General features: G+C 37.7%; 1 protein-coding gene across 1 annotated transcript in view; it reads right to left on the bottom strand.

Annotated features, from left to right (window-relative positions):
• The window catches only part of COL25A1 (collagen type XXV alpha 1 chain), a 126,792-nt gene that overhangs the window by 65,575 nt on the left and 33,654 nt on the right, over window positions 1-27,563 (bottom strand). The window contains exons 5-9 of the mRNA XM_085222295.1: window positions 22,740-22,811; window positions 21,760-21,867; window positions 18,008-18,043; window positions 7,997-8,023; window positions 5,183-5,227 (exon numbers count right to left, since the gene is read on the bottom strand). Of these exons, the coding sequence (XP_085078421.1) occupies window positions 5,183-5,227; window positions 7,997-8,023; window positions 18,008-18,043; window positions 21,760-21,867; window positions 22,740-22,811 (288 nt within the window). The remainder of the gene's footprint in view (window positions 1-5,182; window positions 5,228-7,996; window positions 8,024-18,007; window positions 18,044-21,759; window positions 21,868-22,739; window positions 22,812-27,563) is intronic.

Below are 27,563 nucleotides of genomic sequence, written 5' to 3'. Positions count from 1 at the left end.
CCCCTAAAAATTAACTTAACGTTGTTTGTTTAAGAACTGGAAAGCTCTCCTGGCCCACTTACCAGCTGAAATTAAGTGGAAAGTCTTCAACAGGACTCAGCTGGCCTGCAAACTTGTCTGGGAATCTGTGAACTGCATTCAATGATATTTCCTTCCTCTATATTTCTTTATTTGAAATAAATGCTAGTACGTACCCTTCATTTCTCCAAAGAGATGTGGTAATACTACTTTTGAAACATGTCTGACATAGTACAGTAGGTGGAATATCAATGGGGAAATACATATGAATTAGAGTAACAGTAAGCATGAGAAAAGCAGTAAGCAACATGCACACCCAGACTCCATGGCTACTAACAAGGAAGGGAGATTTCTTTGAAACTTATCACACTGCTATTGTCAAACTAATGGAACAACTTGAACCAAAATGAGCTGTACTGACTACCATTCTGTTCTTGATACATCCTTACAAAATAATAAAAATAATTCCTGCAGAAGAAAAAAGCAGTGCATAGGTTTCTGTTTACCCTGTAACAACCCATTTGCGCCAGGGTAAATTTAGGTTGGACATCAGGAAACACTTCTTTATAGTAAGGGTTGTTAAGCAGGGCTCCCCAGGGAGGTGGTTGAGTCACCATCCCTGGATGTGTTTAAAAACCGTTTGGATGTGGTGCTCAGGGACATGATTTAGCGGAGGGTTGCTAGAGTTAAGGTAGTATGGTTAGGTCATGGTTGGTCTCGATGACCTTTAAGGTCTTTTCCAACCTGAGTGGTTCTATGATTCTATAACACTTTCTCAGACTGCAAGAATTACTAGGTGGCTACTTCCCGGTTATTCTTCTCAACAAGATAAGCAGAATGTGGCTACAGTTTCCTAAATGCAGAAACAAACAGGGACTGTAAACATCCTTTCAAGACTACTGGTAATATTTCATAGGATTTGGTCTGAAAGAAAAAAATACATGTGAAACTATGACAATAAGTTTGCTGCTATGAAATCTATTAGTTAACAGTCCTGCACAAACAGGTGGGTTGTGTAAAATTACACTTACTCTAATATTTAGAGATTGTCCAAGAAAAGTAGTTCATACGTTAAGGGATTAGAAAATCGTTCTAAGTGTACTCAGAATTTATGATCTAGTTTCCAGACCAACTGGTCAGACTTGTCAATCGTCTCCTATTTTCTACTATTTCAATTAAAGAAAAGGTGAAGGGAAAGGAAAAGAAAAATTGCAGGCACATATATGATGGAGATGACCTAAGTGTATTATTCAAGTGCTTGTGGTGGGGGAAAAGTTAATTCACTGTCGACATTCATCAGTTGAAAGATATTCAGTGCTCAGATGAGGAATGCATTCACATACAATTTTAAGCACATGTTTAGAATTCTACCTTTTAAACTAAGGAAAAATAGTAATGTGGATCTTCGTGTACCGCACACGCTGCTGAGCAGAACGAGTTCGCTGATTAAAAGGCTACCAAGATAGTACAACTTTTTTAAAGCTTTCTAACTATGTATCTTCTTAAAAGGAGATGCATCACACACTGAAGTTGAGTTCAACTGGTCTGCAATCAGCATTAATCTCTCTGAGTAAAGCCAGGAGTGCCAGCAGTCAGCACACAGTACTGGCCAACCTTAATGTATATAGACTCCTAAAAAGGCTGTACACAGATGTCTGACACTGAAATTATTACTCTGGTTGTCATTCAACTGTACCTTGTGAGAAACACTGAACTAAGAATCTGTTTTTATTGTCCAGTATGGAACAATGAACCTTTTGGTAGCAAAATACTAGCGTGGGAATCCTAGACTGCACTAAACTTACTAATACTAAATTTGGATAAATATTGCTTCAGCTTAGATTTATTTCTACCATTATTTTAAAGCTAACAGAACTTATTTTTTAAGAGAAACTTCAACATTCTACTTTCATCTGCTTATATTCTCTCAACTTTCTATCTGCTTATGTAACACATTTTCTGCACATAATGTAATGCTTACAAGTCAACCTTAGCTACCAATTGTAAAACACCCAAATCTGACTACATTTTACACTTATCTGGCCAGTTTTTGCACTGATATCTAGATTTAGTTTAGTAATTCATTAATTTTTTTCTTAAAATTTAGAAGTAGTCCATCTACACTAAATAATTACATTGTTTATGTATACGCTTTTTATTACTTTAAGTGATGACTGTTTTAGATGCCATAAATAGAATAAAATAAACATAAAAACATCCAAATGTTGGAATTAGTTTTTTTTTTTTTTTTTTTTAAATGCAATTCAAAGTTGATAAACAGCAGTTAAATAAGCGTTTGAATTTTCGCTTTAGGAAGACAATTTCAGATCTGTTTCCTTCCCCGTTAAACATGACTGCAATTCAGTCTATGCGGTCTCCATAAAACAAATGTACAATCACCTAACCCATCTCAAAACAAACCCCAAATCTAAGTCTTCCACAACTAGACAAGCTTTTCATTTCTGGCACATCTGAGTTATTTTACTGACATCCATTTCTCTGCACATATAGGCAAAGATTTCTGGGTAGACATGGTGTGATGATACATTAAACACTTAGATAAAACATGAATCATCACTTCTATTCAATGTGTTTGCAACTATGTAACTCTTCTCTCATTGTTCTGCACATACAAAGAAAATCATGCTATAAAATGTGGTCGTGCATTCACATTTTAGTCACACTAATTACTTGAACTCTATACATTACTGTATACCATCTGTGCTTGCACCTATTTTCAATCATTCATGTTAGAATTAAATGGAGTCCCAAAATAACAAGGAAAAATCTCAGGACTTAACACAAATTTACTCTGTAACATATTTTTTTTAATGTACTGTGTGTTATATATACCTAGCTCCAAACTTATTTTTAATGTCATTGTTCACAGTAGTCATAATGTTCTGAATATAAACATTGAAAAATAATAGATTCATGGCACAATTACCATCACTATAGTGAAATTACTCATAATTACATCATTTCCTCTAGCCACTGTTAAAATGCAGGTTATATATTACAATAATAGAAGCTTACTGTTAGGAAAGCACAATTAAATGGAATTATTTAAAAAAACCTTAGTGCCTTTTTCTCAAGGGCTCTTGGGGAGAGAGGCAGAAGAAGGCAGAAAGAGGGCTGCTCCAAAAGTAATGCCTCCTATTTTATTTTGTTGGCCCACGACATCAGAGGTGGATGTTGGTGGATGGCAGGAGAGGTTGAACCTTCCCACCAGTATTCTATTCCATGTTGTTGCCGTGAGACAGGTGGCAGCAGAGGGGCAATCTGACTGAATAGTCTGACATGGAAGCATGTATGAAGCAAAAATGTGTCACTGAATTCCTCCATGCAAAAACATTGCATTTATTGATGCTTGCTGAGCATTTATGGAGACCGGACAGTGGATGTGAGCACAGTGAAATGCTGAGTGGGTGGTGCGTTTCAGCAGCAGTGGCAGTGATATGCAAGACAAGCCACATTCCCAATGGCCATGCACATGTTACATCACCAAATGAAGAGTATCTTGATCAGCTCATCAACATGAATGAAGTGGATTATGACCAGGGAACTCTCTAATGAACTGAATATTGGCTTCAGCGCACTGAAAACAATGGTAACAATATTGGAATATCACAAAGTTTGTGCCAGGTGGATCCCATAAATGTTCACATGGGAACAGAAAGAACTTGTCATTACCTATTGAACCAATATGAGGCTGAAGGTGACAGTTTCCTGGACTGCATTATTACCAGTGAGGGGACATGGTGTCACCACTGTAAGCCAGAGTCAAAACAGCTCCATGGAGCGGTGAGATGTGAATTCCCAATGTAGTAAAAGTTGAAGATGCAGCCCTCAGCAGGTAAAGGGATGCGGATTATCTTTTGGGAGAAGAAAGGACTGGAAGCTTGAACTTCCACAGTCAGACCAATTAAGAAGACTACCTTTCTCTTGCAATACAATAACAGCAGACCCTATTCCAGTGTGAAGACTGTGGAGCACATTGGTCATCTTGGCTGAACTGTCCTGCCAATCCCACTATACAGTCCAGATTTGGGATTTTCTGACTTTCATCTATTTGGGCCAATGAATGACGGACAGCATGGGCAACATTTTCCTTGCAATGACTCTGTCATTGCCACTGTGAAATAGCGGGTCATCTCCACTGGTGCAGATTTGTATGAGCGCAGCATGCAGGCTCTTGTTCATTGTTGGCAAAAATGCATAGCTAACAGTGTAGACTATGCTGAAAAATAGTGTTTTGTAGCTGAGAATTTGCTCTATCAAATAGTGTTTTTGTGCACTTCTTATTTGTTATAGTTTCCACGGAGGCATTACTTTCTGAGCACCCTATGTGTAATATGTTCTTTATACACTACCATTGCTTACTTCTCAAATACAGTGAACAAGCTATAGTATCATTTTCCTTTTGGTATTCCCTGCAAGTGCTTTTCAAGTTCACTATTAATGTTAGTGCTTATGAGAACAACAGATGGATAATACTGTTTGCAGCCAGGGAGGGATATTATTTAAAAACTTCACCACACAGCTTTGCCAAAAAACCTTAGCAGGGCTTTGAAAGAGCCCTGCTGCTCCTTATGGAGCACTGTCCCAGACTAGGAGTCAGCTCAGTGAAACATAACACTGACTTTACTGAGTTACCATCTCCTCCCAGTTACACTCGAGACTATTTCTTTTTTAATAATTTCTCTGCATTTTCATTCCCAAATTTGATTTTATATTATTCTCTACCTGCTTTTCCAGTCTAATCGTTCTCTATTTTTGGCTTGTATTAACAATGTTGCCACAGTACAAGCACATAAACATAACCACTTGCATCATGGAACTGAGTTAACAGAAATTAAACCAAAATAAGCTGTAGAAAAAATGTAGTTCATAAGTATTCTGAATAAAGTCATACACCACTTACATGGATATCTATCAGTCATCACCAAGTCTGAACATCAGACTTTTGGAGTAACCATTCACTGACTAAAACTAGAAAAAATAACTTCAGAGCACAAATCAGATTTTATAGTCTTTTCCATGAGACTGATTTGAAATTAGAACCTTGGAGGTTCTTCTGTAAATTGACCATGTGAACGAGCCTTGAGTTGCTTTAATCAGTGACACAAATAGGTGCTATGTTGACAAAGTCAAGTGAACTCACCATTTGTCCGTCTTTCCCAGGAACACCAGGCACTCCAACAGAACCCTGGTGGGAAAGAGACGCCAGCGTTTAGCAAATTAAACAAGTTGAAAACTTTCACCTCTTAATACAGTACGTAAAAAGATGATAAATGCCAGCATATTCTAAGTGCAATAAATTTTTCAAAAACTAATTTCTATTCAAGTTGAGCTCTCTTTACAAGTGACTGTTTATATTTATAAATGTTTTTGTGTTGTACATCCTTATTCTTACAATGTATGTTTTAGTGACTTTCCCACTGTATAGCCTCTATCAGAAAGGAGCCTCAACTTGTTGATAACTTTGTTGAGAATGCTTCGTAAAACATGTAAGGATTAAAATGCAATTCCATTTAATGCTCTGGATAAATTTTGAGTTTGTTCTGACACAGTCTAACATAGCGCCTGAACAAAATCTTTAACACTTCAAATGCTTTCAAGCATCTGAAATAGAGGTATGCTCCAAGACCAAAAACTGGCAGGGTCAATCTATCTTAAAGCTTTTAAGGGATAATCTGCAACAGCTCAGCCTGACAGTGCAAATTACCAGCATCCTTTTAAACTGCTTCAGTATTAGTGCAGTCAGAATTTAAAAAACAACAAAACACAGATCAAAACCAAGGATTAGACAGAGGAGCAGCAACTCATAATGTAAGAGAAGTCTTTTTACAAACTCTCACACTATTTTTGTACGATGGGCAATTTTGTTTGAAGAATTTTGTCTGACTGTTGCTGCAGACGTCTAGCAAAAATCTCAGGCACGAGGAAAGGAGCTCACACAACACCATCCTCTTTTTCTGTAACAGCAGTGTTGCACAGCAAGGAATCTGATAGTGTAGTTTTATTTTCCATTAATAAATGTCTGAACAGGTTACAGAAGCATTGATAGCTATTTGAAAGGCTGGTAACACAAAACATTGGCCAGGAGACTGAGAAAGGCAGAGGCTATATCAGTGGTGAGATACACAGTTGCTCAGCACCTGTGAAAGAAATGAGTGTCCTTTGAAGCTCATCGGGCCCTGAGGCCCAAGAATCAGTGCACAGCATTTTTCCCTCTGTTTACACTGGCTGGGGGCTTCACTAGAAGCAGTTTAGTCAAAGGAAATGCACCTACACCCAAAGGAAATGCATCCAAAATAGATGCATGTTTACCAATTAATAGAGTTGAGGAAATAATGGATGGAAAAATCCTGTGAAACAAAAAAAAAGGGAAAAAAAAAACCAGTTTATGAGTGCTTTAAAAAATATCCAACACTTGAGTGCCCCGCAGGCTCAAGCTCACAGAGCTCTAAGCCAGTGATAAATAATACACTGACATCTCAGCCTGTGACCATTACCCTGAATGCTTTTTCCTTGTTCCCAAAGCTTTCACTTTGACATTCCAGTGCCCCTATTTGCTGGATGCATGGTCATGAATGCTAGTCACTGCAAATGGCTAATGCAAATTCTAGTGAACTTTTTCGCATTTTTTGTCTAATTCTTAATACAGAAACTTGTAAGAAAAGGCTGAGGAGGGCATTATGACATCCATCTGAATAAAGTACCCTTGTAAACAGTTAATTTTCCCAGGGACAGTCTCATACAGCTGTTGACTTTTCTTATGAAACATGAGATATCAGAAAGTGTAAATAAAATTGATTCTACCATACCCTTCATCAATAAATGTTTATCATATATTGAAAAGCACACGAGAATGAGGATTTTTTTTTTTTTTTTTTTAATGTTGTACATATAAAGTATCCCACTCTGCTATTTCCTGGAGAGTAAAGTCAACTTCAGAGTCAATATACTTTACAATATCAGATTCTTGCATTGCTAAACATGAAGGGTAGCCTTCTCCATCAGCTTGTAAACTGCACGGCTCACAGCTGACAAAATCCCATGGATTTACATGCTCTTGGATTACATTTTTACATATCAGCAGGCTTTTGTTTCTTCAAGAAGTTCAATTTTAACAGATGCAAGCAAAACTTCACTTTAAATAATATTTCAAAAGAAGAAAAAGAGTTGGCAGACTTGCCACATACATGAATATTACTTATTTATTTCCCTTTTTTTTTTCTTTATACAAATTAAGCCTGTTCTAATTAGATATCTTCCATAACACTTCTTATCTTTTGAAATCAGTCTCAGAATGACCTGCCTTGGCGGTGTGTGGGTGCGATGTTGGAATGGTGCCACTTACTAGCTGCTATTGCTGATATAGCTAGGACTGTTTTAATGGTGCAGTTCTATAAATCCAAAGCTCCCTCCATCAGACTGAGGCAGTCAGCTTTAATGAGTGCAAATAATGCTGAAAGCATTCATAGGAAGTCAGATCTCCGGTTACCAAAGGAACAGGAAGACAACAGCAGACCACCTGAATACAGCCAACCAAGAACCATTTATCAGCAACACCTATATCCTTTGTTTCTGTTGGTCAATTTTTTAGTCATATGGCATTGATCTACTTGAGAATGGACATGCATTCAATCAGAAATTCTATCTCTCCATCTTTCACAATGTTTCACCTTTGGATTCATAGCTGTGCCAGTACATGAATAAGAAAATTATAGCGACCTTTTCACCTGCAAGTTAAGCAGACATTAAAAACATTCTGCCCTGCATAGCTTGAACTTCCTAAGATGGGGAAAATGAGAAATCTTATGTCTAACATTATATGACTACGTTTTGCAAAAACAAAACACAGCATCTAAATTAACAGATTCAAGGTGGTGTGCAGTACCTAATTCCATTCACCATTTCTACTTACATTTTGGAACCAGGAACTATAATGGTATTGTTGTTTATACTATACCTTTTGTCCTGGAGGCCCTTGAGGTCCCTGCAAAGAGAAAGAAAATGTAATTACTCTAGCTAATTTAAACTTGAATGTCCAATTAAAACTGTCCCATTGTGTAAGTATTCAGATACTGGACTTAAACCAGTAGAAGTTTTCTACACCAACAAAAAGTAAAATGTTCTATAGAAAATGTACAATGGATCTTTTCTCTTTTGGAACAGATTTTACTTCTAAGTAAAAGATCCAAACTTCCCCCTTCCTAACATTTTCTCTTCCATTTCATCTATTTCTTCAAATACTGACAAATCTGTCAACATTAAAAAGACTGTAGTTTTTCTTCTTCATCTGATCTAACAATCAGTCGTGGTCCACAATAATTTTTCTGCTCGGCAGTAAGTTTTCTGCAAAAACTTGGCTAATGCCACTAAGTTTTTAATCTGTTTTTAGGGAGAGAAGCATTAGCCTCTTCATTCTTTCTAGATCATTAAATTTTGAAATTTATTGAAATTTATTACTATGGTTTAACCAACATGTGATCTGTGCCATCAGCCACAAGTAAAAAAAAAAATATTTCAGAAATCTTTAAGAATGCTCTTGGGAAGTAAAGAAACACCATTTTAACCTTATGATTTGAGAATGCAGGAATACCTAAATGCAGGAAAGGTTAACTGCTTAATGACTTACAAGAGTGAGTCTCATTGATATTAGTTGGACCCATTTCTCACCTGGCATCTCTGAAGCACCCAGTTCATTTGTGGCCAAAGAAAAAAGGCGAGGCATCAGGGAAACAGAGCAAACATATATCTGACATCATGTCAGTCTGTTTTGATTAAAGTCAGACCACATTCACTATGGTCATCTATTATTTTCCACATGTTTCTACAGGAGGTGCTCGTGCAATTTGTGGGTGCTAATGCAAACTCAAGAGAGATTAATTCTGACTGCGTTGAGTTGAAAAACAAAAAGCCAGAATGGGAGAATTCAGCTTGTTTTGATGTTTGAAAAAATAGAAGAATTCACGTCAGAATAGGAATTATTCAGGATTTCATCTTGAACAACAGGATTGCTTCAAAATGGCCAATTTTGTATTTAAGATAGTGTGAATATAGGTTAAATCTTTCTTTTTTTGTTAGATGCAGGTCGTGTTGGAATGTTGCCCTGACGCAACATTAAACTGGTAACACAGAAAAGCTCCACTGCTTGTAACTCCTGGTACTGAATCCACCAAAATGAATGAAAGTCTTGGCAGTTTTAAACATGCATTCACATGTATAGACTGGGAATCAAAACTTACAAAAGCATAAATCAGTGTTGCTCCTTGAAAATTTTGCCTGATTGTCTTAGAAAACGAGGATCTTGCAAGCATCTCTCTTATTCAAAGGGACAGATTTTGCAAATAGAAAACCATCTGTGATATACAGAGTGACAGATTAACTTTCTTTTCTTTAAAAGGATGTGAAAATAAGCAAGCACTCAAATCTGATGATAATTAGAGCAGAGAATAGCATGATCACCTGCTTTTTCTGACTGGAGAAAAATTCCACCAGCCCACTGCATTTCAGTAAACTGCTATTTAAATCTCTTTTTTCAGTATGTGCCTGAATTCTAAGTCTAAGATCTACCTGAGAATGAGGGCACCTGTAATAGTGAATATGGCAAACGAACAGCCTATTACCTGTGCACTGCTTGTAAGCAGTCTCCAAGAACACTGAAGAGGAGGAAGAAGAAAAATAAATGAAAAAATCAACAGGATGTTGCTAGGTGAGAATGGCCTACTGAGAAAGGAACCAAACTGTGAATATAACATATTCCATTTAAACAGAATTTTTCCCTTTCTTCTAGAAAATGAAGAAAGTTTCTTCCAGTGCCTCACAGCACGGCAAGTGATGAGCCAGGAATCTTGCCCTTTGCCAAGAAAAATACACGTTTGGCTAACATCTTAAAAACTCCAAGAAATTCATGTTCAGACCACAGTTTCCCTATATCGCCATTACCAAAATAAGCTCCAAATATCCAGGCACTGGGCATCATTTATCTTTTGACTTTTATTAAACAGTTCTACTATGTTAGCTTCCATCAGTAAGCCAGAACAACTGAAGACTACTTCTTATTTCATATCTGTTTCTTTTATGTGCATGGAATAAATGCTGACTCTTCAGTTTATAACTACATAAGAAGCTAAACAAAATCTTTTGGACACGTTCAGCTAAACCAGAATACCATTTGAAAACCTCAAAACAAAGCAATAATAAAAATTAATAAATTTAATAATTATTAATTATTAATAAAAATATCTGAAGGTAAAATTGTCTTCAATAGGAGGATATTGGAATATCCCCCAAAGTAAACTGTGAAACGTGTTGCTCTTCTGAGTACTTCTGCGCCTAGAGTCTGCAGCTGTCAACTTGTGGGATGGATTTGATTCAAGATATTGCAGATGCCTCCAGAAAAATCTCTTTCCCTAGAATTTTCCCTTCACTGCTGCTACCATTCCAGCTCCTCCAGAGGACTTACTGAATAAGAAAGTATTTTTGTAGAAGAAAAATCTTGCCTTCACTGAACTTTTAGAATGGATGATTCAGAGAAGAGCATTTGGCACTAATCATCAGTTATTTTAAACAATGAGTAGTTTTCCATTTCTGGTACTCAAATTTTACTCAGACTGGAAGTTACTCTCCTGTCTCATGACCTCTGAGCTATTACACCACCTGATGACCAGCACAGTCCTCAAAAATACAGCTACTTTCAGCAAGCTAATTGCAATTACAATTTTACAATTTACAATTTACACACAAGAGTTTCTTATTCTATAAGTACTCAGAATGTAAAATAATTATATCAGAATTGATAACTGCTAGAGAATCCAAGTAGAAAATGGGAAATGCAATATAATCATGTGGTTTTTTTTTTCCTTAGCATTCAATTGATCCGAGGAGAGCTCTATGTATATGAAAAATCATGTCATCGATTTGTTTGAAGTGACTAATTAGAATCTTTGAAAATCAATCTTCTTTTCATACAAGCACTGAGAAACTTCAGTTGAGCTGGCTGTAAATTTTGGTCAAGAGAATTGCCCAGAACAGGAAAATAACTAAAAATAGTAAAAACCATTTTAAATCTCTATTATTTCACATATCTTGAACACTTCTTAAAACCATTTTCTACTTGTGTAAGTGAGTAAACTAGCTATACAGATACGACAAACAACAGTATGGATTTACTGAAGTAGATTCTCAAGTTAATTCCTCAATTGGAGGGTAGAAAAAGAAATTACATTGCTCCCAAGAAATTAAATAACTATTCTTGTGTCTCTGGGGATGGAGCATTGTCTGATATGTACTTAAGTACTTGGAAAAACTGGGCATCCAAGGATAAAAAAAAGTTTTTAAGCATTCTATGAAACTAAGGAATTTTCACTACGAATGCCATTCTTCAGCCATTATTCTCAAGGGATCTACAGAGCTTCTTTCATATCAAATATTAGCATTACAGAAATGATCAAATGAAGTTACAGCTGGATACACTCAGGTGCCGTCACTAACAACTACCTGAAATTAAAAAGAAAAAAAAAAAAAAAGAAAAAACAACGGAAAAAGTTGGCACAAATGAAGTCAAACCAAATTCACTGAGTCCAGAATTCTTTCTAGACATCTGTTTATATGCTACAGTTATGTTTTCCTTTTAAAGTTACTTTGCTGCTTGTGCTTTAGCAAACTGCAAAATAAGGAATAATTCTACCCTGCAAGTGTTAAAGCTGTGGTTCAAAGACACAGTAATTCAGGGTGTGATACCTCACAAACAGCCTCCCCAGGTTTTAATTTTCAACTTCAAGCTGCTCAGTTGTTAAACATTTAAAGAAATGTATGAAATAGGAAGTTTGGAGCATTTTCCATTTGCAGGTCTGTGGCAGATGTAATGATTTGTTCTGAGAGGTGTTAGATGTCAAGGACAGCAAGCATGAACACCAAATGAAAATACCTAACAAAAATATAATGAGAAAATGAAAGTTTTGGTATACTGAAAAAATTATATACCAAAATACATCACAATAGTGCAATACATTCATATGAACCTCTTATTCCAAAGCTTGGTAAAAAAAAAAAAAAAAAAAAAAAAAAAAAAACCTTTATTTTTTAGGTTTTTGTTTTGTTTTGTTTTTTTAAGCTTTCATACTATCTTTTTAAAGTAAAAACTCCTTGTAATAGAAGGCCTTTATGAGATCTGTATCTACATTTTTATGGGACAAAGGAGCTACCAAAACTATACCTGAGAATGCATATTTCCTCTTTGGTACTGTAGGAATCATGAAACACTTATTTCCACAAAGCTGAGGACAAAGAATTTAGGAAGGAACTTAAAATAACAAATGCACGTGTAGAGGAAAACCACAGGTTTCGTACACAGCATTCATCTGCCTTTCTGATGAGTCTCCGTATTGCCCGTTGACCCCATTTGCTGTGTGGAACAGGCATATAATGTAATTCTCAAAATGTGTTCTCGCATGGTTGAGGAGTGTTTCATAAAGATTTTGACGACTAGAGTACTGGTATCAAAGTATGTAATGCTTTAGCATTGATGAATTGCCTAAACTTAAAAGAAGACAGGCTAAGAAAACAGAGCAAGTATAATGGAAATTCATATAAATTGTCATTAAGCAGTGGTCCCATATGCTACCTTAATTGATTAGAAGTGCGGCAAAAGCTATTAATTAATGCTCAATCAGAGCTCCTTATCGTCATCTTCTTAGTCATTGTTCTGACATCCCAGAAAACCATCACTGAGATTATAAAATCCTAAAGACAATTTTTCCTAAGACTAGCTCTTATAACTTAAGGCCAATGAATCTGCATTGGGGAAAAAAATGAGTACGTGCCGTAGGAAGTGCAGGCAGATCCTCAATTTCAGCTGCTAGTTTCTGGTAAACTTTTGCAGCTAAACAGCTTGAGAACCACACTTTCTAAAATTTACTGTGAACATGCCACCAGAATGAAATAAACAAGGCTGCTGCAGAACTCTGGCCATGGAAAACAAATTCACAATTAGTAATTTCCCAGAGGAACTATGAAGATTCACACCAGCTGAAGATCTGTCCTTGGTTGTAGCCTGAGAGGCTGATCTCAAGCCAGCAGCACTTTCCAGCCAGTTCTGGCTGATTCCCACTCTCCTCCCTTTTTTTTTTTTTTTTTTTTTTTTTTTTTAAACCTCAGATGAAAAATGCATATTAACTCATTTTAAAGATGTGAGGTTTTATAGATTTGACTGCGAAGTTATGCTCTTTCACCGACTTTCAAGTATATGACAATATCCTTTGGAAGAAAGTTCTTCTTATACTGAATAGCTAGTAAGACCACTAAGTCTTTTTTTTTTTTTTTTTTTTTTTTATTTGAACGGATGCCCAGCAAGACTGTAAAAGCACAAAGCTGCTAGTCTGGAAAACAATACATCTTAAGTGGAGGGATTTTGCATTTGAGTTAATCATTAAAGGATAGATTTCTTTTGCAAAGAGACATCTTTACCTGAATTTTTTGCTTGTTCTAGACATTCTGTTCATGCAAACATCTGTAAAATTACTTATGTATCTTTAAAGCCAGTTTCTGAAGAAAAAAAATATATATTTTATTCAGAGACAAAAAGCAGTTGACTCGTACACTGAACACGATTCAACTGACTAATTTTCCAAGGAGCTGAAACGATGGCTAATTTTGATCCTCCAAAATTCTATGGCTATGCACTGGTTTAGAATAGTTCTAAATTAAAAGCACCAAGAACATTTTGAAAACAATAACAAAAAGCAACATCAAAAAGTTACTATATGGAAATTAGAAATAAAAATACCTATGCACGCCTTCTGCCCTATTGCAATTTGTGAATCTGAAAACACCTATCAATGTCAGCATTTGAGGTTTCCTGTCACTGACTACACTTATAATAAAATCATCAGCACTCTGAAACCAGAAATCCTAGCTTCTACCTACAGAAGAATCACAAATATTTTTATGATCCATTCTGAAAAAAAGAAGATAAAGAAAAAAAGCCTCATGTGGCACCAGAAGGACATGGCAAATGGCATGGAAAGGAAAATGTGTTATAGGAGGCAAGGCACAACTTTACCAAAGAGGATGAAAAGCTAAGAAAACTCTACCAGTCTTCCCTCTGGCATAGAAGACTTTCTAGATCCACATAACATTTCAAAACTTCAAACCCTTAACACCACACCTTACTGCTTGGCCTTCATCTGACTCCATTCTGCACAGAGGAGCAATACGTTCTTCTCTAGCAGAAAGTAGACCTGAGGGGCTTTCTAGTGTCCTGGAAGCTAAGAAAAAATAATGTAACTACCTAGGCACTCTTACACTCTCTTCTAACATTAAAGATATATACACTCAATTCTTCTTAACTTTGCTCCCTATTCAGCCCTAAAAGAAAACATATTCTTCCTAGCATAAAAACAAAGCGACAGAAGACCTTGCAAACAGCAAGACCCCACATCTCAACGGTGAGAACAGTAGAAGGCAACTGGATGCTGACAACACGGGAATATTTTCAGCAAGGGAATAAGACATTTGCATAAGCAACAATAGCTTTTCCCAACTCTCTCCTCTTATCACCCTGAAGTAATCCACTGTAGCAGAAATGCTAAGTCACAGCCTGCACCAGTGATTGAGCACCTGGTGAGAAGGTAGGGCCAACTCAGGGGAGCTCAGATGTATACAATGTACCTGAGTGACCAGAAAGGGTGGGGCCAGGATGCACCCCTTCCCAGACCTCATTTAAGGGTAGGCAGTGGAGGTGAGGGTATCTGTCTGTAGATCTCTTTGTACCTGAGGCCTTCTGAAAGTAGGCAGCTGCTTTTCTTTATTTCTGTGCCCATAGCTATTGCATTTGAGCAGATCTTCACTTACTGCAGCCTAGGACTTTGCTGCTCTGCTGTCACTGCTGTGCTTTTTATTGTGTTACACCCACTTAATTTCTGAAATAAAGAAAAGCCATTCCCTCTCTTCAGAGCAAATTGCACAAATTGTCTTGTGCTCTAAAGATGAGTTCTCTTATGCCAAAGCTGAACTCAAACAAAGGAACTCATTGTCATTTTCTCTGATCCAAGCAAACCTCCACTGCCTAAGAGGGGAAAAAGTCCCGAATTGTTACTACTGCTCTCTCTCACACATCTAAAACATGGTTATTATCACTTTTTTCTTTATTGACACAGAACTTCAATAAAATTTGAGGAGAATATGGCAGCAGAGTCTTGGTGCAAATTGTTGTGCCTTAACTAGTGCTCCTGATTTCCTATTTGACTGAGCAATAAGAACATGGATGTTCCTGGAACTCCAAATGCATTAAAATGATTTTAACTTTTTGAGAATCAAGTCATGTTGCTTGAGTAGGTCACAAGCTACTCAAGATGTGTAATAGGTTTGTGTTACATTCTGAGACACAAGCTGGAAAACATGCTGCTACCTCATTATCTACCATCTTTCACTCTTCAAGGGTCTTATTCCACTCCTTGTAAAAAGAGAAGACAGAGAGCTAAGTAATTTCAAGCTGTGCCACTGTTGGTTCCAAGGTTAAAACTGAATTTACCAGCTCTAGTAACATTCTCTGCATTCACCTGGAAATACTAAGGGATGTTACTGAACGCGAGCATAAATCACTTTTGACAGAGAAAAGCTTCTATCCCACTGTTATAATCTAGAGGTCAGGCCTGCAGTTCTTTGCTTGAATAGTACCAATGCTATTTAAAGCTGCTGAGACTGTGATTCTTTAGAATACAAATAGCCTTTAGTTTCCACCAACCTCAAAAAGTACATTGGAAATTTAGGAATTGTTTCAGGGCCACTGGTGCTGTCCTTGCCTGTATCTTGCCTCTATCCAGAAGAACAACCAGAATGCACGCTCCAGTACTTGGCTTCTTACTGGAAAAGCTCTTGTACACGTAGAAAAGTTGGAAACTTCAAAACTCCCCAAAAGGTGGATTTTTGGGAGATTAGGACTTGTAGTACTTCATGGAACCCATCTACCTACCAGATCCTTCTTCAGACACAGAAAAAATGGAATTTAACTTGGACTTAAATAACAGTGTGAAACAGAGACTACTCTTTACATAAGAGTTGCTGCAGAATTAATGTAGAAGTTCACAGTTCACAGCTGAGATTTCTGGTGTAATTTTATTTGAAGAGATGGATGGATAGCACAGGAAAAGAATTGCAGGTAGGTTTGTGTTCCCCAAGAAAACAATACCTGTTTTTCTTTGGCATCACAATTCTACAGCATAACTGTTTGGAAATCAGCTACTTCTGCAGTAGTGCCTCATATTTCAACATTGAAGTAAAGAGATATTCATACAGAAACGTATGATGGAAGATATCAAAGGAAACCAGACAGAATCTGTATGGATAGCTTTGGCACTTTCCACAAGGAAGACAGCCTGGAAATCTGTACTGGCGCAACGTGCATGTCAAAGTAACCAAGAAAAATGAAAATAAAATGTCTCTCTAATAACCTGAACTTTTCTTGATCTACATACAGCTTAACACTTAAGCCATCATGTTGGTTTTTAGACAGGCATTTGGAGCAGGAAATTTATGCAGTCTGGGTTTTTTTTCTCTAGCTTACAGTTGCCGATATGATTTTTAAAATACCCTTTTTCTCTTAAACACATCTGCACTTAGAGAAATGAAGAGTCCTGTAGCAGTTCTTTATTTCCTATGTGCAGATGACTAGAGCAGTGGGAATCTTCTGAATATCGCAATAGACTCTTTTGATTTAAAGACCCTTGGGGATTCTGTGACCCTGATGATCTGGTCTTTAACAGAAGTAAGACACTGCTGCAGAATCTGAGTAAGTGCGGTCCAGAGGGCAAATAGGAGATTACAATCAAAATAAGCAAACCAAAAAAGAAAATGCTCTTCCCAGCTATTATACATGTTATTAACAATAAGTCCTCATAAACCAAAAAGGATGGAACAATAGGGAACACAAATGTGCTAAAACACTAGGTACTGTTTTGGGAGATGCGATTTTAGATCTGTTAAATTTTTATCTTGAAGAGAAACTACAACAACCTCCTGATCTGAGGAGATGCTTCAGAATCTCAATCTTTCAGAATCTTTTCTTTCTCTTTTGAAAAACTCTGAATTTTGTTAATCCAAAATGTTCTGCAAATTGCCAAGCTAAAGTATCATCACATCTGTTTGAAACTTTATAAATTCAAATAGGTAGTAATCATATCCACACTGATTGCTGAGCATCTAATCTTCCTCTTCAGAAGCATTCAGAAATGAAAAGCACATGCCAAGGGCTACAATTATGTCATTTCTCATAAAAAAAAAATAAGAATGACCACGAGCATTTAGAGAAATCTTAAGGGAAAAAATGTTTCACAATTTTGGGAACACGTGACAAGCAGAAACCCCTGATGCATTATCCTGTGTCTGAAGCTGATTTACAGCCAGTGGAGCTTCAATTTGCTTCCAAATGAAAAGGGCTAATTAGTTTCTGATGCAACAGAAAACATGTACTCCCATATCTGAGTATTTGTAAAAAGTGCATTCATTTGGCTTCTGTATTCTCCCACACATGATGAAAAGAAAACCCTCAGGAGATAATATTCTGAGAGTTTCTTTGCAGCATCTTCACTGTTCTGTCAGGCAAGGGGCCAGAACAATTGCTGAGATTTTGGCCTTTTAAACAAGTAGATGGCTGCTGCACTGCTCCACAGTCTCAACGTGGAAACAACTCAAATTCAGAGGGGGCCGTGAATCTGGCACACCTGACATGGCAGTTTTTCCTTGCTGTGCCCTCTATACTTCTGCAACCCGAAAGGAAGAATTGCCTTTATATAATAGGCAACTCTATATTTTTAAAAAATTCTATTTTTTTCTTGTAGTTTCTTTGCAAACGAGACTTCAAATGCTCAGTGACAAAGGAGGGCTGGAAAATAAAATTATCAAGCTTTCCGGAATTCCACAGTTTAAGAAGCATGTTTAAGTCTGTTAAAGTTTCTTAGCAAACTGGAAGAGTACTTACTGCCAACCCTTGTTCACCTGGCTTTCCTGGCTCACCCTAAAAAACAAACAAACAAACAAACAAACAAACAAACAAAAAACCACATGAGTAATTTGAGTAGCATGTCTTGAATTCAGTTCCTTGCTTAATAACAACCTCTTAAAAAATTCCATTATTTAACAGGTATGGTAGCTGACCACATATTAAATACACGCACACGTTTATATGTATATTTGATTTTTAAAGAAATAGATCAAATCACAGACTTTAAGAGGCAAGGTACTACTTCACAATCTTTTAATGATGTAGTTCTCCAAGCAAAATTTAAACCCTGGTGTGCTGACTCTCAGCCCTTTGGTTCCAAACATTCCACTTCAGCCAGTAGTGCTAAAGAACACAGATAAAGGTTTTTTCACATATGTGCTGAATCACTGTTTACATATTCCAGAATTAGTGTTCTGTGTCATCACCTCAGTCAGCAGACATAACTTACTAATTATCATATTGCATATACCCATGAACAGTGACATTTTGAAGTTATGCAATAATTGTTCATCTGTTAAATATTTGGATTGGTTTTCAAAATGGTATCCCTTCATTTTCCCAATTAATTCTCTTTGTGGCACACGTCTACATGAAGCAAGGCGCTATCTTCACTTCCTTCTTCTTAAATGAATGCATTAAACTGTCATTTGAGACAGTGAAATGAATGTCATACCACACAGGCTATCCATGTGCTGTTGGATCAGCACAGCTGCAGGATCATCTTTATCAGATTTATCATAAAAGAAAACCTGTCAAGAAGCGATGGGAACTGTTTTGATGCTACTGTTCTTGGCAACTCAACAGATTCTGAACTGCTTCTCTAGGTACAGACGCACAAATCTGCATCTGCAAACATACTAAAAAACAGGGAAAGAGAAACCACACAGGCACAAATTTCAGACGGCAAATTATTTAAGCTTGTTGAACTTCTCAGCTTTCTTTGTAGCCTTGCTTACAGCATCACATAAGCATCAAGATATGCCTATAAATGTTGGGAAGCATTATCTTTATGCTGAAATAATTTCAAAACTGTGTAACATTGTCTACTGTTTTATTACCAGCAAAAAAACAAAACAAAACAAAACAACCCTGTTTTTTCCCTTGTGCCTCTTTTTTGAGACTCTAAACTTTCAAAGTGCTGTTATCTGTGTAGCAGGAAAGCTATGACGGGAAGCATATACTGTAGGCATTTTGCTCTTTTGCAAGACAAGGATGTTCAGGTTCCAAGAGGTTTTTCTACTGACACCCAAATGAAGGCTTAACAGAAGGCTGCAAAATCCTTTCTCATGCCCTTGATCTTCCTTGGTTCCTGTTAGACCTTCCAATAGGCCTAACAGCATTTTCCTCACATTTCTACCTTCAGATCTAAAGACTTTCTGTCCCAGAAACAAACGTTTCCTCATCTTTAAAAACTTTAAGTGACTAGAGCAGGATGCGTGCTCCTGGCATGTGAGGTAAAGATAGCACAGATGGAGATCTGTGGGCACAGATGGAGATGTTAGCACACAGACTGTTCCTCAAAACTGCTACACAGAGGAACAGAAGTAATGATGGCTGCTGGAGATGCTCACCTGGGCCCTGTTATCTTGAGCGTGTGAGTTTCACAGGATGCACAGCAAGTGCATGGGGCATGGAGGAAGGCAGCGGCCAAAACATTTTCTTGCAGTTCTGGTGATTATAAGTACCTTGCTTAAAAGGAAATGAAAGTTTGCTTAAGGAAATGACTGCCGTACAGTGGAGGCTGGCCATAGTAAGGACTTTCTCTTTCAGTTGTAATGCTGCAGTGTTCCTATTTGTAATGTAGTATAACTATTATTTTGTTGTTTTTCACTTCCACAGAAGCCTTTTAAAGATACAAAGCTGGGACAAGTTTTTCTCTTGATGCAGGACACTGAGAAGGAGCAGGATGATAACAATAGTCAGCAATCTGGTTTGATTTTATCTGATACTGAAGCTGTACCACAAATTGATTCTCCACAATGCTATGGGGCTTAAGATAACCACAGCTAAACAAAAAGAAACAAAAAACAAACCTATAAAAAGATACTCTCTCTCGCCATCTAAAGTCAAAAATCACTTCAGAACTATTATAAAACGGAATGACCTAATTGCATAAAATGTATTACTTCTGTCATGAGAAACACTATTGTTCCCTTTGCTAAGCAGCAAAAAAACCCAAGCAATCCACAGTCAAACTGTGATCAGCAACACTAGCTGATTCTTCTAGCCTCTTGCATGTGGATTATAAAAATGGTTGCAAAACCATTAAAACTCTTGCAGTTAGAAATTGGTTGCAGTTTCAGTCTCACCCTCTATATCAAACCAGAAACAACTCCAAACAGAGTCAAATTTACCACATTAGAAGACTAACAAGAAATGAGTAGATGGCCAAAGTAAAGCAAACAGTGAAAGCAATAGATTTTCAGTATAACTTCACAAGCTTGTGCTAGAAATTATCAGCCCAATGTTGGTTAACAACAGGCCTCAATTAGAATTATAGAATCATTAAGTTTGGAAAAGATCAAGATCACCTCATCTAACTGAACTGTCAACTCCCCCACCAATATCACAAATTAACACATGTCCCTCAGTGCTACATCTCCATGTTTCATGAACATCTCCAGGGATGGTTATCATGTTACACTCTTAATACAACTAATGCATAGTCAATACAATTTCAAATGAGGCAGTCTGAAATATGACTAGAACAGGAACTCAGGTATTTTCTTTCTTGGTTTTGCAGTGAAATTTTATGCCTTTCTGTCCTGGCCTACATAATGAGCTACGCTTTCTCTCTGACAAAGCTGTTTCTTTTTCCAGAGATGTCTTCACCTTGCTAGTTCCTTACGCATCCTCTCAGCTGTGATCTTTACTTGTGACAGGTGTGGAGATGTGTTTACCAGATCTGTGCATTTGACATTTCAGTTGTCAAATGTACTGCCTGTGATTCAGTTTCCACACTGATACTGCAGTGGGATTCACAATGAACAGAGATACTTTTTCCAAAAAGAAAAACAATTAAAAAAGGAATATTAAAGGTGTCACAAACCATAGAGTCAAGAATATACTCATATTTTGAAGAAAAAAAAAAACAAATACTTGTATTTATGCATCTTTTTATGAAGTGTTTAATATCACATTACAAAATGCCAAAGCCTGTGGGTCTGATCCTGCATCTAAAACATTAAGGAATGTTCTGTATTCTGCTTATGGATCTAATGAAATACAGGGGTCGAGTGGAAGAAAACTGTACTGTTAGTGTTGTGTAAAAATGGCAGAATCTCACTCCAAAATTGATCATACTTTGGGCAGCATTTAGCAGTTTATTATTCTGATTTCATAATTTGAGGCTCAATCATTAGAAAGTGAGAAGTCAAGCTAGTCTATGCAATGACATCTCACATTCAGCTTTAGCTTGAAGTCTGAGTGGGAACATTTGCTACTTGTAGAGGGGGGAGAACCTTTTCGTACAGCTATTAAAACATCAGTGAACAACTCAGAAACCTTAGAATGTGTGGGAAAAACTGCCAGGGGTGAGAGGCAAGAAACCTAGGTGTTACTCTTGGCCCCGCTATGAACTTGCTGTGTGTGGCAGAGAGACTTCAGGTGTACTGCAAAATTTGTCTGTGGTTCAGCTTCCACATGTCTTATTTGCCAGTCTTACCTCACAAACCACCTTTGGCTGTTACATACTTGACAAAAATTTGGACACCAACAGACTAACTCACCGGAATGCCAGGCATCCCTCGAGGACCATCTTTGCCAGTATCTCCTGGGGGACCTCTGGGTCCTGGTGGCCCTGGAGGTCCAGGGGGTCCAGCTTGTCCTTGGTCCCCCTAGCACAACAAAGAAATCATCATCTGAAATTTGCTTTAGAGGCATCAACCACACAAAAATACAGTTTTCCAGAAAGAATGCAAGACAAGTTTAAAGAAGCTACTGCGAGCTAAACACTGGCGTCTTTGCTCCTTACTGCAAAGACTGCTCTTTGCCTTGAAGACTAACAGGTTGTACCTGTACAGTGCAAGCGGCCACAGAGCAAAAGGCTGAAATTGTAAATGGCTTGTTCTACCACAGGACACGAACTAGAATTTGAGGTAGCTTTGCAATATTTGACTCATGCAGTTTTCCAAAGAGAGTAACTGTTTTCAATAAGCAGCTCTTCGTTTCCTGATTGGTATAATCATGACAAAGCTGAGGATTAAAAAAACGTCGTGTGGCAGAACTAGACAGTTTGCCTGGCAACATTCCAAGCCCATCAATGTTACGTGGACAGACTTCAAACACGAGCATGGAGAGTAAGTGCTTTTCCACAAAGTTGCACAGAATTTTTCATCTGTTTTGGTGAGCTCTTTCAGAGTGATAATTAGCCAAATCCCTTAATGATTTAGACTTACTAATTTGTAAAAGACAATTTCTAAGAAAGCTGCCAGAACACACAGCCTTTGAAAAAAACACCAGAAATGGTGTTCAACTTGTTTGATTTCCAGTATAGCACTGCAAACCACTAAAAATGCTAACTGCATCTTAAACGTGGAGCACTTAGCAAAGCTACCCATAGGATTTAAGCGTTAATTTCATTAACAGTTGCTTAATTATAGAACTTTCAAATAAGCAACTTGCTATAAGATGGCTTCCGATAAACAGGTACAGCAGAGAGTAAACTGAATGTAAAGAAGAACCAGATTCCAGTGAGATGAAGCACTACCTTAATGAGGCGGCGTTTAATGAGCTGCTGATCAGCAGAGAGAAACCCATGATTGATTTTAGGAAACACCATCTGATCAGGCAGGTGAGGTCAAAGGTTGAAGATCAGAGATGAGAGAATTGAAGAATAGACATCAGAAGGCCCGAGAAAGAAATAAAGATATATTCATTAGATTTGTAATAGCTAAGGTTATATGAACTGGTGCTTCTGCCGGAGAGAAACTGTGCTTTTAGTGCTTTGTGAACTCATCATATACAGCGAGTTAATTGTCTAAGTCCTTTCTCCCCAGATTTCACAGGAGAATTCTTCACTTTATTTTTTTTTCCATTATCTAGGCTCTGAAATAATTCGGTATTTTTGCATTCTGTTCTCTCAGCAAAGTTTCTAGACACAAAGCACCAGTTCAACTTTCAGTCAGATTTTCTAACCAGCATATTGTGCCATGAACAATGGTGTCATTTTAATAAGGACTGGAGTTCCAGCTTGACCGGATTGCTCAATTCTTCCTGCTTAATTTGCAAATGCATTTTGAAAAACCAGCACATACAGATTAAACTTCAGATATCTAACACATATAACTGTTTCTTGATTCAACCAGTACAGAGTTCACTGACATTTTCAATGCTCCTGTATGCCTCAGGGAAGAAGAACTACAGAAATTCTCATCTGAAAAATGAAATACTGATCAAGAAGAGCACACGGAACATGGGTGCTGCCGGGGGTAGCGCTCTATGCAGTTATGGATTTGATCCCACGCTTTTCATCAGAAATGCGTACACCAATACAAAGGGAATTGACTTAGGTTCGCCATAAGGATTCATGGCTATCTTGTAGTAAAAATAATTTTTTTCATTGCACTTCTATGCTGATACAGAGAGACCTGACTGAACAGGTACATGTCAACCACAAACCTTGACGGTGAGGATCTGATTACTGTGCAGAGCAGCAACTGTGGGGAAGCCTGGCAGACCCTAGGGACACAGCATAACATGGTACCAAAACAACACAACACAAACATCACAGAGACAATTTACTGACAGACAGACAGAACAAACACTATCTTTAGTATACCCCACATCGCCTACTGACAGGAAACAGCCTCTCTGTCATATGGGAAACAGAACTAAGTTTGCATTATAGGTGTGTGTAGGTTGTTACTTCATGACAACAATATAAACAGATTTTTAGAAGGAGCAGTTGCACAGAGGTGACTCCTTAAAATTACAATAAATTGTTAGGATTGTTTGACAGCTGTTAGGCTATCAGCCAGCTGACTGCACTGTTTCTCCATTAAAACGTGCTACAGCCCTTCAATACAGCTCTGCAGAAAGCTTTGATTCTGGGTTGCTGCAGAACTTGACAGCAGCAACAGGGAATTTGGGGCACTTTGTGTAATTACCATCCTGCTCCTCACATTCTGTTTTACATACGACATTCAGCACATAAAATGATCACACATACACAATTATAAACACTGAACAACAATCTAGTGATAGATTTGGGGGAATCCACAATGGCCAAGGTCAACATTTTCAACATACACATAATGGAATTCTCATAGCCAGGGTAATATTTGCCCATTGAGTGCTGTATGTTGTATGTGGTCTCCCATATTCTACTCTACCCACATGTGCAGAACTTGATACAAAAAAGGAAGATGTGGTAATTAGAGCCTGCTGAGAGAGCTTTGCTCTCACTTCACACTCCTGTTGTGCTGCCTTCTAGGGTGCAAATTAGACTTCCTCATTAAGCTGAACCCTTGTAGCGTTAAGCAGGATAGTCCTAAAGAAAGAAATCCCTAAGTCCTCTACATACAACACCTTATCTGAAGCACAGGTCCTCAAAGGTTTGTTCATGGAAAGCCAGGAAACAGGTAATACATCAGGCTGAGGCATACAGGTAAAACAGTCTGGTATGCCTAAGATCCCTATGTCCATGGACACAAGTGTCAATTCCATGGCACAGCCCTGCTGCAAGGCCTCAGTGTAGCTGGCTGCAGAGTTGCACCTACAAAAGCGAAAGCTGCACATAGTTCTAGCTGCCAGACAAGGTGGCTTTCATAAGTCCTGCGTCAAGGATCTGACGGTGCAACCCCTATGGCCATGGGGCAGCATGCTTTGCAGTCCAGCCAGCCTCGTGGAAAGCACAACAGGCAACAGTGGCCTGACAGCTACAACCATCTTTCATCATTACAAGTAATTGCTCTGTGCATCTCCACCTGCAATTGTATCAGAGATGTTCTGGATCACAAAGACCACACTGGTCTTTCTCCCCAGCTCCCCTAAGAAGGCAGTTACATTCTGATGCATACAACATGTCCTTTGCTAGTGCAACTTTATTCTTGATACACACTGGTGAAACAAGAGGAAACTGAGACTCTGCAAGTGGATCCCATCAAGTCAGTTTTACCAGCTTTCCTACTTTGTTCTGATGAACCTGGCAGTGGCTAACTGCATTGCTTGATGACCTGAGATCTCCTCTTTAGAAACAAATAAAAAGAAAACAAAGCCAAAAAAGGCTAAACAACCATACATTTAAAGAAGCTCATTCCTGAGACATTGCTAAGGCTGAAATGATACACCATTTAGAAAACAGATGTATCAAATTTGCATTTATCTTGTTATGGAATATAAGTTAAAGAAGTTATTAAATGGTACTGTGCCAGAATCTTTACATCTGTGACTCATTAGTCCTGCTGTGCACACGGTTCATTCATTCCTCTTCAAGCTAAAGCTACAATACCCATGTAATGGAAATGGGTACAAACAAGAAACCTACAGAAGATCTAAAATCGGAGCAGAAAGCAATAATTTTTAGGTGTTTTTTTTTTCTTTTTTAATTATAAAAGGGATAACCAGAAAATCTTTTAAGCGCTTCATTTTTACTCATTGTTGCATAATAGTTTTTATAGTCAACTGTAATGTGGCATATTTAGAATTTGACTTTTTTTTTTTTTTTTAAAGGGGGGTCAAACTCAAAACTCATAATAAGTTTGATTCATTTCATGACGAATACAGAAAAAAACCTGAAAATTAATTCAGGAAATTCTCTGCAAATGTTGTTTTGCTCTTTTTTTCTTTTTCTTTAATTTAATAAATGAAAAAGTTTTGAAAGTTTTGTGTAGCTCCACAAACAAACATTTATGCGGAGCACTTCACAGTCCATTTTCAATGCCTCTCAACACTACAGAGTCAAGTTCTAGAGTGTACCAGTACTGTAGGTTTGTCAACACAAAGAAACTATGAGATAGAGAAACCATCTCCTTCAGCAACAACATCTTCCAGCATTTTCCAAAGTTGAACAAAAACTTCTTTCCATTTCCCAAAACTGATAATCTCAGAGCTAATGGCCAGAAGAATGCAATGTCAGCTTGGACCTAGATCATCTTCCCACACGTAACAATAATTTCTGGAGAGGTCAGAAATAGAAGAATACTGAATGTAACCCAGCAAAGAAATTATGAGTACATTTATGCATGCGTGAGAGGTTTTAGAAGGCACTGCATCTTCTGGCATCTATGAAAGCTTATGTTGGCAAACAATAAGCTTCAAAAAAGGCATAAAATGATCTACCCTTCCTACAAAATGAGTTCTCTTCCTTTCCTGTCACTCTACTATAAATACCCCCTCAAATATCCCCTAGATATATTTTATTTTTCTTATTCTATCTAAAGTTGTTCTCAATGACAGATTCTGTGTTATTCAGTTTTCTCTTTATTTGGTTTGATTCTTGAACTGCGAATATGAACAGTTCTTGTTCTACACCCTAGGAGGCCCTCGCAGAGCACAAAAGACTACAATGATCAGCACAGATCACTGGACCACTAAATTCTGCTGACAGCAGCTCAAGCTCACTCTGAACCACTAACTGGTAACAATTTCTACATTAACACATTTCTTGCATGTCCTGCAATTTTTGCCCAAATGCCAAGCAAAACACGATGCTTGGCAGAAACTAACAGGCCTGTGACCATATAAGGCAGTACACTACTTGCCCACCTGGAAATGCAGATAAAGACAGTTCATTCCCATGCAGTGATCACTGAAAACACTGAAGAATGACAGACCCTCATATAATTGCCCGACTTCCTATTTTGGTGAAATAATTCTCCTGTAACATCCATCACAATCTTTAGAGATGTCACTCCCACTAAGAATCCTAGATTTTTCACAGTACATTCAACTTTGTGTGTTGACCTACAACAAAGTCTAGTCTATAAGGTTGTCATAACTCTACTGTATGACAGGTATAAGAGCAAACATCATTTTAATGGTTTTACACTAACACTGTGTACACACCATTTTGAATTTTGCATTTGCTCAGCACAGTAAATGTCACAGTCTTCCTCAGGATTTTCCTTCTGACCTGCCAATAAACCCAAGCTGCACAAGCTTACATGCTCCTGTGAAGACATGGTAAATGAGACAGGAATTACCACCTGCTGTTCACTTGCACTTCCTAAGGTTACAGCCAGCTGCTGCTATTTCACATCAAATCACACAGGCTTGAGGCCAGAGTGGTCTTGACACCCTTTATGGCTGCTTTCCTCCATCCCAACAACACCTCCAGTTCTAATTAATCCCTCAGACTGAGTGGCAGTCCTGCAGCTAATTATTTTACCTGCCCTGGGGAACACAGTGTTTGGTATCACCCTATACAGTGCCATGGACTCTCAGCAGGAGCTCTTTTATATAATCCCTTTTATCATAACCGCTGCTTTCTCCATCAGCAGCTCTGCTAAGTAAAACAGTGCACCATAAGACAAGGATCCAGGATTTTTTTCACTTAGGTAATAATTCAGCAAGGAGTTAGAATCAAATACAT

The sequence above is a fragment of the Meleagris gallopavo genome, chromosome 4 (genome assembly GCF_905368555.1).
Source record: "Meleagris gallopavo chromosome 4, MGAL_WU_HG_1.1, whole genome shotgun sequence".
Taxonomy (NCBI): Eukaryota; Metazoa; Chordata; class Aves; order Galliformes; family Phasianidae; genus Meleagris; species Meleagris gallopavo.
The sequence above is the reverse complement of the archived record's forward strand: the minus strand, read 5'-3'. Positions and strand labels throughout refer to the sequence as shown.